The sequence below is a fragment of the Carya illinoinensis genome, chromosome 14 (genome assembly GCF_018687715.1).
Source record: "Carya illinoinensis cultivar Pawnee chromosome 14, C.illinoinensisPawnee_v1, whole genome shotgun sequence".
NCBI lineage: Eukaryota > Viridiplantae > Streptophyta > Magnoliopsida > Fagales > Juglandaceae > Carya > Carya illinoinensis.
In genome coordinates, this window is record NC_056765.1 from 7,495,518 (window position 1) to 7,510,503 (window position 14,986).

General features: G+C 33.9%; 1 protein-coding gene across 7 annotated transcripts; it reads right to left on the bottom strand.

The window, feature by feature from the left end:
• Positions 1-1,473: 1,473 nt before the first annotated feature.
• On the bottom strand, positions 1,474-12,422 carry LOC122294114 (probable LRR receptor-like serine/threonine-protein kinase At1g06840). Of its 7 annotated transcripts, none has more exons than XM_043102583.1 (22): positions 12,077-12,422; positions 11,904-11,992; positions 11,430-11,536; positions 10,883-11,033; positions 10,297-10,368; positions 10,046-10,117; positions 9,675-9,818; positions 9,503-9,574; positions 9,338-9,409; positions 9,048-9,122; positions 8,816-8,884; positions 8,577-8,645; positions 8,354-8,425; positions 8,168-8,254; positions 7,928-7,996; positions 7,229-7,737; positions 6,407-6,565; positions 3,825-4,108; positions 3,346-3,397; positions 2,887-3,137; positions 2,555-2,689; positions 1,474-2,073 (listed from the first exon to the last, which is right to left on the bottom strand). In XM_043102583.1, exons 1-22 carry the CDS (start codon positions 12,077-12,079, stop codon positions 1,729-1,731), a joined length of 2,958 nt encoding a protein of 985 aa, XP_042958517.1. In that variant the 5' UTR covers positions 12,080-12,422; the 3' UTR covers positions 1,474-1,728. The 7 variants fall into 7 exon arrangements, with proteins under 7 accessions (XP_042958517.1, XP_042958519.1, XP_042958518.1 ...); XM_043102585.1 differs by having other exon boundaries at positions 11,430-11,623; positions 11,779-11,992; positions 12,077-12,421; XM_043102584.1 differs by having other exon boundaries at positions 11,430-11,626; positions 11,779-11,992; positions 12,077-12,421.
• Positions 12,423-14,986: the final 2,564 nt, after the last annotated feature.

Below are 14,986 nucleotides of genomic sequence, written 5' to 3' on the forward strand. Positions count from 1 at the left end.
ACGACTAATTAGCCTTACAAAGATGTCGAGAAATTTAGAGTGGGATATTGTAATACCTCATACTGATGATAAGGATAAATAATATACAGGATCCCATGTTGTTTAGAAATATGAAGTTCTTACTCTTTATAACAATTTTAATAAAAGTCTAATTATATCATTAACTAATCATTTTAGAGTATAGGCCTAAATGTAACTTGGACCTCACTTAGGACGTTTCTATATATCATCACCATATTGCCATCACAACTAACAAATCTCAATTTTAAATGATCCTCAACTCTATGAGATCAAGCGCCTTATAATAAACCACATCTTTACATCACAGGTCTGCAGAAAGAATTTGCCATCAGACTATCAGTTTGCTGTGGTGGCATATATCAAAAAAATATAGAAAACTGGAACTTGGGATCTAACCAAACATAAACTAACCCCTGGCTAATTTCTAACCATCAAGGAACACTTCCCATTGCATCCTTTGTTAGGTTTGGGGAGTAAGGTGAGAATTTTTAGTTTTAGGTAAAAGTTTAAAATATTATTATTATTATGGGATTTGCAAAAATTAAATTGAAATTTAAAAAAATTGAATTATTTATTATATTTTATATAAAAATTTAAAAAAATTATAATAATGAGATAAGATAAAAATTTTAAATCTCATCCCATGCCTCAAATCAAACTATATTATCTCTTTACAAATTTATATGGTAAGACCAAGCATAATCAAACCATCACAACCATACTCATGACTACGATTTTGTGTTCACTTTCTTATTATTTATTCATCATCTATACACTACATATTTAATTAGAAAAAAAAAGTACAGTAAGATAATGAGTAGAAGTTTTCGTAATTACATACAGCTCTACCAAATTGGACCAGTTTCAGGTAAACCCAAACACGTGTGAGCGTGTATCATGCTGATGGGCCCATCGAGACCTTATGGTCCAATTACAAGTATGGAAAGTACCTCAACCCAGCCCACAAAATCATGATCAGGACTGTACAGGAAAATATTTTCAGGTGGGATCAGGATTTTTTTTATTTATTGAAAAAATAGATAGAGACAAGAGGATCATACATGACCATAATAACATCTTTACATCGCCTAAAATTCTTGTTCCTACAATTTTAAAATTAGAAGAAAAATACGTAGTAACGTACATTAAGTGAATCATTTAATATTTATAAGTGTAGGAGTGAGCTTTAAGACAAATATTAAATGTAAATTTTTAACACACCCAACACATTGCTGATGTGAGTCTTCTCTATCAATTACGTTAAGAAATTATTGATATTTTACTTTTTAAAACTGTAACGAATCTCATAACAAGCGTGTTAAACATGCCAGCTTATATGTAACAAAACTCATATTAAATACTCGATATCTCTTCTACTTTGGATTTTAAAATTCAAATTATCCCTCTACATGGAAATTAGTGGGGAGTATACCTAACATGACAGGAACTGAATTATAAAAGAAATCAAAGTTTTAAAATTTCTTATTAATCGTGTATACAATATAAACAGCATTAGTTTTTGTAGCAACATCATCAAAGTAGACATCATTATCACGTTGTTAAAGAGTTTGAACAAGAAAAATAGATATAGAAATAGAATATACACAAAATCAGAACCAAGATGGTCAAGAAAAATTTCCCAGTTCGAATTTTGAGGATGGTAGAAACCACGAAACCAGTTTTTCCCAAAATTACTATCAGCATTTTCTATCTAGGCGTGATGCTTGGAACAACTCCACTAACAAGGTTGCTGCCAGATACATCTGATGACACATAAGGATTCTCCACTGCAGAGGATGATGACTGTAAACTCACAACCTTTACAGTGTCAGTGTCCATGGGATATGCCATTATGGTGTCGGAATCGGGCATCAAATTACACAAACTTTCAAGCTCTCGGACTACCTCTGCCATCGAAGGCCGTGCATCCGTCTCATCTTGGCAACACTTGAGGGCCAAATTCAAAAACTTCACCACACAATCCGAAGGAAAAGAACCCATTCGCTCATCAATGATCGAAAAGATTATACCAGATTTATACGCAACATTAACCTGAAATGGACAAGAGCAATTGAAAATTACAAAAGGCTATCATATTAGATGTAGAACAATGCTACTCTTTATCACCCCCGTCACACCATTTAATGTGGCACATTTCAAGTAACTTTATAGGTTAATCACTTGAACGAAAAGCTATTTAAGTAACAACACTCTAGTTAGTTTGATTAGAGAATACAACATTTCTGTCATAAGACTTCAGCTAGTGTATCTAGAGGAACAAAATAATATGGACGTTATCACTTATCATAGAATAATCTTAGGCGTTACATAACATTTAAACTGACTGAATGCAAGGATATCTGATTTTGGCTCAGACTATGCTCATGTTTGAATCTGACACCCACGAGATTCACCAATGGACTGTTCTCAGACAAATGAATTATAGAACAATAGTTTTCCCGCCCTATCCATCATCTTAAATAACAATTGGACCCTGAATGAATTGAAGGCAAAAAGGTATGTAAGGTCATACCTCTCGAACAATATTTTTTCCATGTGAAATTGGCTGCATCCCAGTCAGGAGTTCTAGAAATACAACACCAAGACTATAGACATCACTTTTGTCGGTCAACTTGTGAGTTAAGAAGTACTCCGGATCTAGGTAACCCTGCCAAATTAATACAAAGAACAAAAGAATAGAGAAAAAGACATCAGTTACATCTCCAACAATATATAATTAAATCTACATCATCTAGTTTGAGTTCCACTTTGATTTTGAACATAAAAAAATGTCATATAAACTTAATGTTTAAACTCGTGAAGTTATAATCCCATGATGTAAAATATCAACCGTAAGAGTCTTACTGGTGTCCCCTTCACAACTGTAGATATATGAGCCGGCACAGTTCCTTCAATATCTGGAACTGGGGCCAGTCGTGAAAGTCCAAAATCAGCAACTTTTGCAGTATACTTCAAGTCCAATAATATGTTGCTGGCCTTGATATCTCGGTGAAATATAGGAGGATCAGCTTCCGTATGTAGGTAGAGGATGCCCTTAGCTGATCCCAGGGCAATTCTCAATCTCATAGCAAAACTCAGAGGTTCTTTTGACTTGGCTTTATTATTACATACATGAACCACCATTAAGCTCATTAGAACGTTATGTAGAGTTTGAAAATTATAATTGCTCCATTTAAATTCAGAAAAGACAGAAAGAGGCACGGGGCAGGGGGCAAAGTCTCTTGGAGTGATATGCAATGAAAAACACACAGAAAAAACTATAGAGAGATCCATAAAGTAAAACATGAAGGTTACAAGGTGTACCAGACAGGTGATCCCTTAGAGTACCATTTGGCATAAACTCATAGACCAACATCTGCATGCACAACATCAATCACTTGAAGCTTTTCCAGTAAAAAATATCAACACAGATTCAGCAACATAAAGCAAGACAAACTAGTCCTTGTCATGAAATGAAACCAATTTGAGGGAGAAAACTTCATTGTGAACAGGTGAATGGATACTTCAATATTAATTTATGAAGAACTCTGCATATATCTCCATTATCGGCAAAAAAACCTGCACCTCATATGTGTCTCTCGATTGAGTTTGATTTCCTCTATTGTTAGCTATCATTCAAAGCAGCTTTTTACAAGGTTTCATATCTTTTTTTAAGCATCATAATCTTCTATTGCATAACTTCCTAAGTTGATAGGTATCTTCTCTCTCTCATGGATTCAGCAGTAAGGTTATTGGTAATATTTCCATTTTTCTTTTTACAAATAATCAAGTAGGAAAAGCACCTGTTCACATTCTTCATCACAGTATCCAATCAAAGACAAAAGGTTCCGATGGTGCAACCTTGACAAAAACTCTATCTCTGTTAAGAACTCCTTCTCACCCTGTAATGAACCCTCTTGTGCACGCTTTATGGCCACAACTGTACCATCTGTCAGAATTCCTTTATAGACCTTTCCAAACCCTCCTTGGCCAACCTGAGTGGAGCTGTTGAAGTTGTTTGTAGCCATAGCCATTTCCCCATAAGTGAAAGGCTTCACACCATCAATTTTCATGGAGGCCTTAGATGCTGCATATTAAATTGCAGGTCCAATGTTAAACATGGAAAAGCTTAGCGATAGACACAGCATATAAAGATGGCATGCCCATTTGTCGTAGAATAATAATTGATGCCATCATGCATCAATCTTTCCGTCATGCTTTCAAGTTCCAGATATTTTGATTAGGAATCTAATGACAAATGCCTATAAACAGAATAAAACTCATGCGCATGTTACAGGTCCTAAATCAGGAGAAACTAAATCAAGTGATAATTCTTAAACAAATTAAAAACGCCATTGATATGACCACACATATCCTAAGATATTTAGAGCTAGGAAGCAGAATAAGGATTCTGAGTTTGGTGCTGATTAACGTGGATTATTTAAAATCCTTATGTATATATAATATATATATATATTCTGAGAAGATACAAGATCATTCTTGTAAAAAATAAACCCATTCATGAGATGCATAATCATTGCTATCAGGGACAAAGCCAAGGGGGGTGCCCAAGGCTCTGACAAAAAGCATTACCGTTGTTGCTTTTCTCTAGTTTTTATGTTTTCTTCAAGAGCAAAGAGATCCTTGCATATTGTTAACAGTTTTTCAATTTTAACCCTTAGGAGTTGGTTCAAGTGGTAAAGGCCTTGGCTTAAGGGTATACTCTCCCCAGGTCTAAGGTTCAAATCCCCTTGGGTGTAAACAATCTCTAGGAGTTATCGGACGGGAGGATTTTTCCCTTAAATTACCCGAGGTGCACTTGCTGAAAACTCCTTGCCGAGGGTCTGCGCACCCCCGGGATAAGTCGGAACTCTGTTCCTGGACACTCGGTGCAAAAAAATAAAAAAAAAACATTCTTTCAACTCTATCTTATTTCATGAAAATTAGAATACAATGATATGCACATTATATTATTTCTCTTTTGAAATTTGTAATTATCTGGATGAAGTATATTGTTAAAAAAATATAAAACCTAATTTATCGTTGACATGTAACTTAATTCCTATATTGCTCATTTCCATAGCTTCTTCTTTTAATTGCAACATATAAAAATATTAGATGTAAAATTATCAATTTTCTTAGAAGAATGAAAATTTAGAAATTCTTTTTTCTTTCTTATTTTTTTTTTTTTACTCATTTTATCAATTCATCAATGACTAATTATTCTAGTGTAAAAGTATTTTTACCCTCTAAACTTATAATCTTGGCTTCGTCCCTAATTGCTATAATCCCACTTAGACATTTCCAAAAATAATCTTTACAAAAAAAAATAAATAAATAAATAACTGAATAAGAACAAAGTAATCTTATGGAGAAATTATATTTTGCACCCCTGAACAGCCACCATTTTTTCAATTAATACCCTAAACTGCCAAAAATAGCAATCAACACCCTGAAATACACATCCTATATTTCTTAGATCTTAACGTTTTGATTTAAACCAAGGTTACACATTGCAAAATGTAGTTTCCCCTATAAAAAAACAAAATGTAGAAGGGATACTTCCAGAAAGGTCTTTCTTATAGCACGCTGTCCTTCATGTGGTGACTCAATCTGATTAAATGCTCTGATATATGAGGTCCCTAAACCCAAGAACAAAATTTAACTCTACTAATTGAATTTTCATATACTAATTTATAACAGCTCTCACTAAAATAGAGGGAAAATGTATACTACATCAGTTTTGACGATTCAATAAACAAAACAATGGCTAGAGAACTAAACAAATTCACAGCCCATATCAATCAGGACAGGTTGAACAATATTGCTCACCAAATTTAGCCAAAGAAAGAAACTAGTATGGCAGGCTTCTAATTATTGTATGCAATATCTCAAGCATTGGGACATAATTTGTAAAGACCAATAACTAAAAGTAGAGAAATAGGACCATAAGTTGGATCATGCTTAGGATGCTCGATGGGGCTGAGCTAGCTGGAGCCTAGAGGCCCATTTGTAGGGCCTGAAGTTGTCAGACCCAGATTTATTTGTTCACTGGCAAGTTGAGCTCAGATGTGGTCAAGTCAGCCCAAACTTTGCCTAGCCTAAGTAGTTATAATATGCATTATCATAATGTTTTTTCACTACATGCACACGCATGTACACACATATATATTGCAATTCACTAGCTAACAACGTTGTTAACAGAGCGGCTAACTGGGTTTTTCTTCAACTTAGATACTTATGGTATAAGCCAGGCTGAGCTTGGATAGGCATCAGCCTGGCCAGATTGACAGGCCTAATCATGATTTAGAATAGAAACTATTAAAGGCACATTGTAAAATCATATCTAACTAAGCATCTAAGATCATTAGCATAAGATACTCACGATGACGTCTTCTTGAAATTGCAGGGTGGTTTCTCCTATGCGCCCTGAGAGTCAGAAGAGAAACAACTACAGACAATGTAACTGCACCTGCAATGGTCCCCAATACTATGCCAACCAAAGCACCTTTACTTAAAGCAGACCTTGGAGAGGTGGCAATCACTGTGACATTAGTGAAAACAGTGAGAATCAAAAAAAGAAGAAACAAAATAAAGACTATACAATATGCAGTTCCTATTTGAAGACTTAAAAGAATGTAAGATATGATCGATGCATAGTTCATCTATTTATGGTGTCAATTCTTTATTGGCATATGGATTGAATTTGAAGCTTCCTTCTGGATAACTATAGAACACAACTTAATTTCCAGACAAATAAAAAGATCATCTTGATTGAGCATTGCAGTTATTCGCCTATGTGCTGGATCACGGTAGTGTAATTATATCTGCTATACCACTTAACAGAGCATCACCATGGTGAAAGCATTGAAATGCCTATCTTCAACGAGATTTGGCAGGAAAAGAAAAGGTTACCTCCGCTTAAATGTGCCACTCACAGAAACATATCACATGTTATTCATAGTGACAAAATTAGGCAAACTTACGAACACAGAAACAAGTATGCACACTACAATGACAGAGAGTAATTCCACACAATGAAGGATTTGGAGGTAGAGATCGATTAAATTACAGAAAAAAGGATTTGCGTGTAGAGGTAAAATGAATTAGAGATTTTTGTACATTCTTCAACTGGTAAATAAGCATTAGTTCCAACTTCAACAAAGTTCTTTCACAAAATATAACATATAAGAGATCAGAAACAAACCATCTTTATAAACGTCCAGTAGAGTGAAGTTCAGAACTTCATAAGGTCCAAATATATCCGGATCATGAATTTCCCATGATACGAAAGTATGGAGGATTCGCCGAACCTCACTCGTATTGAAGATATTAGGATTGTAGATATTAGTATTATATACAGGGAAAAGCTTCAAGTGCATTCCCAGTCGAGGTCCTTCTTCCCATGCAAACGAATCAATGTACAGCTGAAAATTGAAGAACTTAAGAGTAGATGTCAGGAACTCCTCAAATTTATATCTGTACGGGAGAAAATTGCTGAATCCAGGGCTTTTCAACCGATATCCAACAAGCAGAGGAGCAGCACAGAAACAAAGTTCAGGAGATGGAGGAGAATTTTCGTAAGGGGGTGGGCATCTTTGAGGTTGACAAACAGAAGTGGTATTTGTTAAACTCTCACTGTTAATTTTATTCTCACTTTCAAATCTACAGAACTGGACTAGGTTAGTTTCTGAGCATAAGGGATTGCCTTCAAGCCTGAAAGTTCACCAAAAAATAGCGATATGATCATAATATCAAGTGCTATGACTGTTACACATCATGACTCTAAAATTAAAAAGAGCACATCCACACCCTTTTACCGAGCAGTCGCATTTCTTTGAATATATTACATTACATATTAAGTTCTATACATGAAACAAATCGGAAAGCAAGTATAGAAGCAAACCAGACAGTGACATTCGGAGGTAAACTGGTACTGCCTGTAATGTTTGATAGCTTATTATTCTGCAACTCCCTGAAATGTCAAATAGCCACAAGCAATACTCACAAAATCTAGCATGAGATCCTTGAAATCTTATAAAAGTCACCAAGGAGGTTTACACCTTTGAACTTTACAAAGGATGTACTTCCATCAGAAAAGGGAATCAACTTTAAGGGAATAGTGACATTGTCATTTGGATCTTACACAATGAGGCTTTCTGTTTCATTCAAAGACCTATTTGTCCAAATGGTGGATGAAATTGAGCCACTCAATGAATTGTTTGCAATTGACCTGCCATGGGGAATAATTTACCAAATAAATCCATTTATAACCATTGAAATAAATACATAGTAATTTACAATAGCTTTGAGCTACAGAACCACGACTCACAGTTTCTGAAGATGAGGAAGACCGGAAAAGTTTTCAGGAACTGGTCCAGTAAGATTGTTGTTGGATAAATAGCTAATCATATTGTTCAAACAATAGCTCTCAGAATATATAGGTATTTTATTGAAAACTGAAAGGCACGCCTATAAATATTTTATAATATATGACAGTACAAAATAAGAAAAGATGTAGATGACATGCCATTTCAAAAGATGGAGAATCATACATGGTCGTGATATTCTCAGAAAGTCTACCCGGAGGTATCGATCCATTTAGCTTGTTTGAACTGAGGTCTCTGAAATTTATATGAAATAAAATGTAAACAAAGTACAAGTAGCAAGAACAATTGTCCTTGACAGAGTGGAAAGAAATTTATTCGGCCTGATGCAATTATTTTTCAAATTTAGAAGCTCATACTTGATCATCTTAAAATGATAAAAAGGAAAACAATGGAAAGCCACTTACAGATAATAAAGGTTTGGTATTTGGCTCAAATCAGGGATTGTTCCTTGCAAGTTGCAGTTCCTAAGGCTCCTGGGAAAGGCACCCAAAACAAGGAAAAAAAATCTTCAATCGTTCGGTCAAAAAAATTAATTAAAGTTAATAAAAATTTTCAACCCATGGCTCAAGGCCAGCACCTAGCTCTACCTTTACGTTTGAAACCTAGTCATAGACAAAGCATCTAATGCACACTTACAGCTTCAGCAATTTAGACATGTTGCTGTAAGAAACTGGAATTGTATTACCATCAAACCGATTGTTATCGAGCTGACTGCAAAACAAAAAAAATTGAGAGCAATAAGAAACTTGACAAGAGAGTACTTAATAAAATACTACTGCAGGAGAAGATAAATTTGGTAATCATAACCTCGTTCAACTTGAGAAGCAAAAAAATAAATAAATCAGCAAATTTGTCTGTTTTAGATGTAATAACACTTATGTGATAAACATAAATAGATTTAGGTTCCAAGATGGTAGAAACCATACAGTATCTGTAATCTGGGCATTTGGGAGAACTCTGGTGGCAGATACCCTGATAAGTTGTTATTATCAAGAAGGCTGCAGTTGCAGAGCTGAAGACAGTCATTGATATCATAGAGTGTGCTAAGATATGACAATGAAATACAGGAATATGACCAATTACCGACTTACAAGTGAACGAGCCTTGGTAATCTGGATAGTTCAGGTGGGATTTGCCCACTTATTGAATTGTTGTTCATGTGACTGCTCACAAGGGGGGAAAGCGAAAAAAGAAAAATAGAACTGTAAGGGCTGGTCATTGTAGAATTGATTTCAAACAATATAGCATAAAAAACATACTTACAAGTGCATTGCTTTGTTCAACTTTGAAAATGATACAGGTATTGGTCCCGATATGTGATTCTGGTCAATTTGTATTCTGTTCAAGTTTTGAAGAAAACCAAGCTCTTCAGGTAAGGAACCTGTTAATTGGTTTCCATTCAGAAGCCTGGAAACATAAATATATTAGAATGGATCTAAAGAAAAAGTAAATTTACTGCAGCTCTGCAATACCAAAGTAACAAGTATTCGATCTAAGTACTATCTCCAGTAATGTTGAGGAATTGAATGCCATAAAATGCATGGAATAGTAGCACATATGCATTTCTAGCATGCGATCATGTGATAACAATACTAACTACCCAAACAATCCAGCAGAAAAACTCATCCACTTACAAGAGCTCCAAAGACGTAATATTGCCTATCTCCTTTGGTATACTCCCGCTTATGTTGTTCCACATGAAGTCCCTTTGACAGAGTAGATAAACAAAAACACATCAGTCGGATAAGCAAAATAAATGCCAATGCAGGGTGGAGTATAACAATGTCCAGCATATCTAGTGAAAGAAGCATCCAAAATCTTTGATTCAGATGAGGATGAGGATGCTTGTAGCACAAAATTTAGCTTTTAATATGCTTTTCCTTACAATATTGTCATATTCGATAAGTTGCCAAGCTCTGGTGATAGACTTCCAAATAGATTCATATTTAGGAGCATCCTGCAGAGAATAGGCCCAAAGGAAAATTATTAAAGCACCTATAAGATATCTCCAATGGAAATGCCTACACACAATTAACAATCAAATTATGTAATGCTACGCATGAGATAATGATTGGATCTGTCTGTAGACAACAAATCACATCTTTAATGGGTAGTAGTCGATTTTCCAGACACGTGAGCAAATCATGAAGATAGATTTTCAAATTCACCAAGACATGTTGGTGATCTTTCCAAGCAAAATCCAGAAACACGTGTTTATCTGATCCAATCCTAATCAAATTAATACAGCTGCCACTTCTTTAATCTTTGATGAACAACAGAACAAAGGAAGCTTGTTCCCTGGCATCAACTAGAGAGATTATACAGAGGTGGAGTAATATCCAAGGGAGGGGGCATAATAGAAATAAATAAATAAAATTTGAAGTGAAAGGAAATATGCACATTATTCACATTGATAATGCTCCCTGATATATATATATATTTTAAAATAAAAAGGGAAAAATTAATCATACAATTGTTGAACATGTAGAAATCCATCATCGAATTTCTCATTGAAGCACCCAATCCCTGTCCAATTTGATGTGCATGGATCACCTCGATTCCAATTATTTAGATTCTTATGAGGATCTATCAAACTTCTCTTGATGGCCTGCAATGCCTTCACTGCACACTAACAGATATGTTAATCATCATTTCATTAATAAAACTACAGGTACCGCACTCTTTGAAAAAAAAAAACATCATTTCATGAAATTGCAAGCAAACCCCAAGTTTGAGCAAGAGTCAAATGATAACTACAGTAAAAAGCCCAACCTCAACAAAAATCATCACTATTGCAACACTATCAGTGTGAAATTACTATAGTGTTGAGTGATGTGAATATTGGATATGCGAAGCTACTACAAACTAGTTGTATATGATTCATGAATAAATAAAGCACGTGTCCATGCTCAGTGTGAGACCTCTAGCGAGCATCCCCTCAAGAGTGTATCCCAAAAAAAGCTTGCGAATCATAAAAAAATATATTTATTTCTAAAGAGCAAACTGCAGGAAAATCACCTTCTTGGGGGTGGGTAATGGGATTCTCTGCTCCGATGAGTAGTAAAGACCAGCACAACCACGCAACGACAGATACTCCATACGTCCAAGCTCTTGACTGGTACATCCTAATAACTCAAAAGAACACCAGAACCTTCAAATTTCTCCGAGCACCAAACACTGGGAATTATTTTCGTAGTATCCGGAAGCTCCACCTACTAAAAATAAATAATTATCGGAACTTACGCAATTGAATCCAAAGCAGCTCCATACTGACTTTCAACACTTAAGGAAATATCAAACAATTTAAATTCAAGTGCGGCAATTTAAAAAGCTCCAAGCTTCCAGGCAACAAAACAAAGACAATTACCCAAAATTATTCTCCCGTACTGCTTGAGAAGAAAAAGCGCCCACAAACTGTAGAAAATAGAATGAGGACTACGAGCAAAAAGTAAATAAATTAAGGAGTACGTAGAGTTTGAACTTTTTATGTATCATGTGAACGGGGTTAAGTTTCTGAACAATAAGTCATCAAGCATGCCGAAGAAATTGGGGCTGATGCCGATAGAAAGGCCGTCCACAAACTGTAGAAAATAGAATGAGAACTACGAGCAAAAAGTAAAGAAATTAAGGAATACAAGAAAGTAGAGTTTGAACTTTTTATGTACCATGTGAACGGGGTTAAGTTTCTGAACAGTAAGTCATCAAGCATGCCGAAGAAATTGGGGCTGATGCCGATACAAAGGCCGTCTCTTTCATCTCCGATAGTGAGCTTGGGGACGCTGACTTTTCTGGGAAGTTGGTGGAAGGGAGGTTTTGAATACTAGTTAAAGCATATCAACCATGATGGCAACATGGCAGCCACATGAAGAGGACGTTCGGACAAAATATTTTCTCCTGCCCAGTTCGCTGTAAAACCACGGAATAAAAAACAAGAACTACATTATTTTCTGTGCCAAGAAAGTCAAGAGATCAAACTTTGGGAACAACAAATGACGCCTGTTGAAGTGCCTTCACAGATTACAAGCCACGACTAGATGGCGTAGACGAGGCGTATTTTGAACACAGTTTAATATAATGGAAGCTGATGTAGGGCTATAAATGAAACAGTCTGTTCGATAGCTTGCTCGGTTAAATTTGAATCGAACTCAATTCGTAAAAAAAAAAAAAATCGTTCGTTAAAGCAGATAATCGTTCGATTTGTAAATGATACATATTTAACAAAACTCGATTCGACTCAACTAAGGCTCATTTAGACTCGCTGGTTTATGCTCGAGTCGACTCATTAGCTCGATTCGATTAAAACTCAATCATATATTAATAAATATATATATACACATATGCATATATATATATATATGTATTAACTAATAATATAAGCATACCACTTTTATAATTAAATATATAATATGTATTCTAATTACTTATGTCTATATAGTAAATATACTTCATAGGTATATTTTATAATTTATATAATAATTAGTTGATAAAATTTAATAATTTCATATACTAGTATGTGAAAATCATATATGAAATAGATATATTCTATCATATTAAGTGTATGTATTAATAATATATGTAGACATATAATATATTGTTATTTTGGATAAATATCAACTAGTTAGATATTAATTATTTATAAATTTTTTAAAATTTTATAATTTAATAGAGGTTCTACTTGTTAGTTATATAAATTTAATATTAGTTCTTTTTTATTTATTTATTTATTTTATTAATTATTAAATCTTTTAAAAAAAAAACCAATTCAAGTTCGAACTCGAGCGAGCTCGACTCGACTCGAGCGAGCTCGACTCGACTCGAACTCGTTTGTGAGACGAGTTCAAATTGAAATTTTAACTTATCGAGTTGAGTTCGAATAAAGAATTAAAAAAAATCTTGAGATCGGACTCGAATATTTTGAGTCGAGCCGAACTCGACAAGGCTCGGCTCGATTACAGCCCTACTCATATGACTCTTATGCTTCGTGTTCCTACGTATAAAACGACAGAAATTTCTGAGATTTTTATTTTGAATTTTTGTCTCTTTCCTGAGACATCACTTATCTTGGAGTTGGATCCTTGGACTCGTTCTTCGTCGCTTCATTCGTCTAAAGGGGTAAGCGAGCTGTAATTTGTAAATAAATATGTATATAGCAAGTCCTGATAAAGAATATCAATATCTAGTGAAATGGGTGGGACAAAAGTTGGGACATTTTTAGCAATTGAAGGTTGTATGTTTGTCAAAAGAAATTTCTCAACCACTCGATTGATATCCTCCCCTCCTCTTCTTTTCTGGAATATGTGGCGGTTATTCACTGTATTATACTATTTCTTTCTTGAAAGATGTGATATTTTTGCTTTTCTTTATTTTTTTTCTTTACCCAATTAGAAAATATTTGATTTATACACGTAACTACCATCATTAGAATGTCACGCGTAATTTAGAGCACTAATAATAATTTATTTATCTTTATTTTTATTTTTAAATTTGAATAAATTTATCTTAAAATCACTAACATTGGTCTATCTATTTTTATAATTTTAAATAATTATAAACAGTAATTATTTATTTTTAAATATGTTATTTTCTTTCTTCAAATATTATTTTATTATTTTTCTCTCTCCTCCCAACTCTCTCTTTTCTCTCTTTTTCTCTCTTTTCTTTTTACTCTTCTCTCTTTATTATTAGCAAAAACTATATAATTTAATGTAAAAAATTTTCTTCATATTTAAAATCAATCTTTAAAATATATAATTTTATATATAAAAATAGAGAATGCATCACCAATACTCTTATCATCGTATCCAACGCTATCGATCTTCAAAATCTATGGAAGTGGTCAAAAGGATGCAGCGTGGATATCACGCCCACTCAACTTGTGCATGAGCTTCCTGTGCTGTTGCAACATGCATGATTGAGAATCTGAGATTCCTAATTACCAATTTTTTCAAATCTCACCCCACTCCACCCTTATTAGCACATGAGCCCCACGTAAGCATAAAGGATTTGGAAATCTACTTCACTTCCTTCGCTATCAATGAAGTATTCTCAATAATTTATCTATATTATTTTTTAAAATATATCATTAAAATTTATTTATTTTTATATATTAATTTTTATAATATACTATACATCAGTTTATCTATTTTTTATATTATTTAAATATTATATTTTTTATTCTTTTTTATTCATTTAAAATATTTTCTCTTACTACCAATAATATTTTCATATTTTTTTATATTTACAATATCTTGTCATATACAATATCATATAATTATGTTCTATTTTAAATTAATCTAAATTTATAAGCTAAATTAAAATATAAATTAATTAAAAAAATATCACCACTTAGTCTGACAAAATGAATAATGTCTCAAGTAATCACAAGTTGGCATAGAAGATGGCATTGCCACTTATTGAAATTCTAATGGTATGGAGAGAGGAAGGCTCCCAATATGCAAGTGTGTTTCTAAAGTTAGAAAAAGCAAAACTGAAATTCCTTACAAGCTCTTGACAGATGCAAAATAAATATTTGAAAAGCCATTATACTTAATACGCACATATGTTAAAACTTAGAC

Coding starts and splice junctions, on each gene's coding strand:
- LOC122294114 (XM_043102583.1), bottom strand. Junction 9,575..9,674: donor TTGAACAAAGCAATGCACTT/GTAAGTATGTTT, acceptor CCTTGTGAGCAG/TCACATGAACAACAATTCAA. Junction 3,138..3,345: donor TCTAAGGGATCACCTGTCTG/GTACACCTTGTA, acceptor GTAATAATAAAG/CCAAGTCAAAAGAACCTCTG.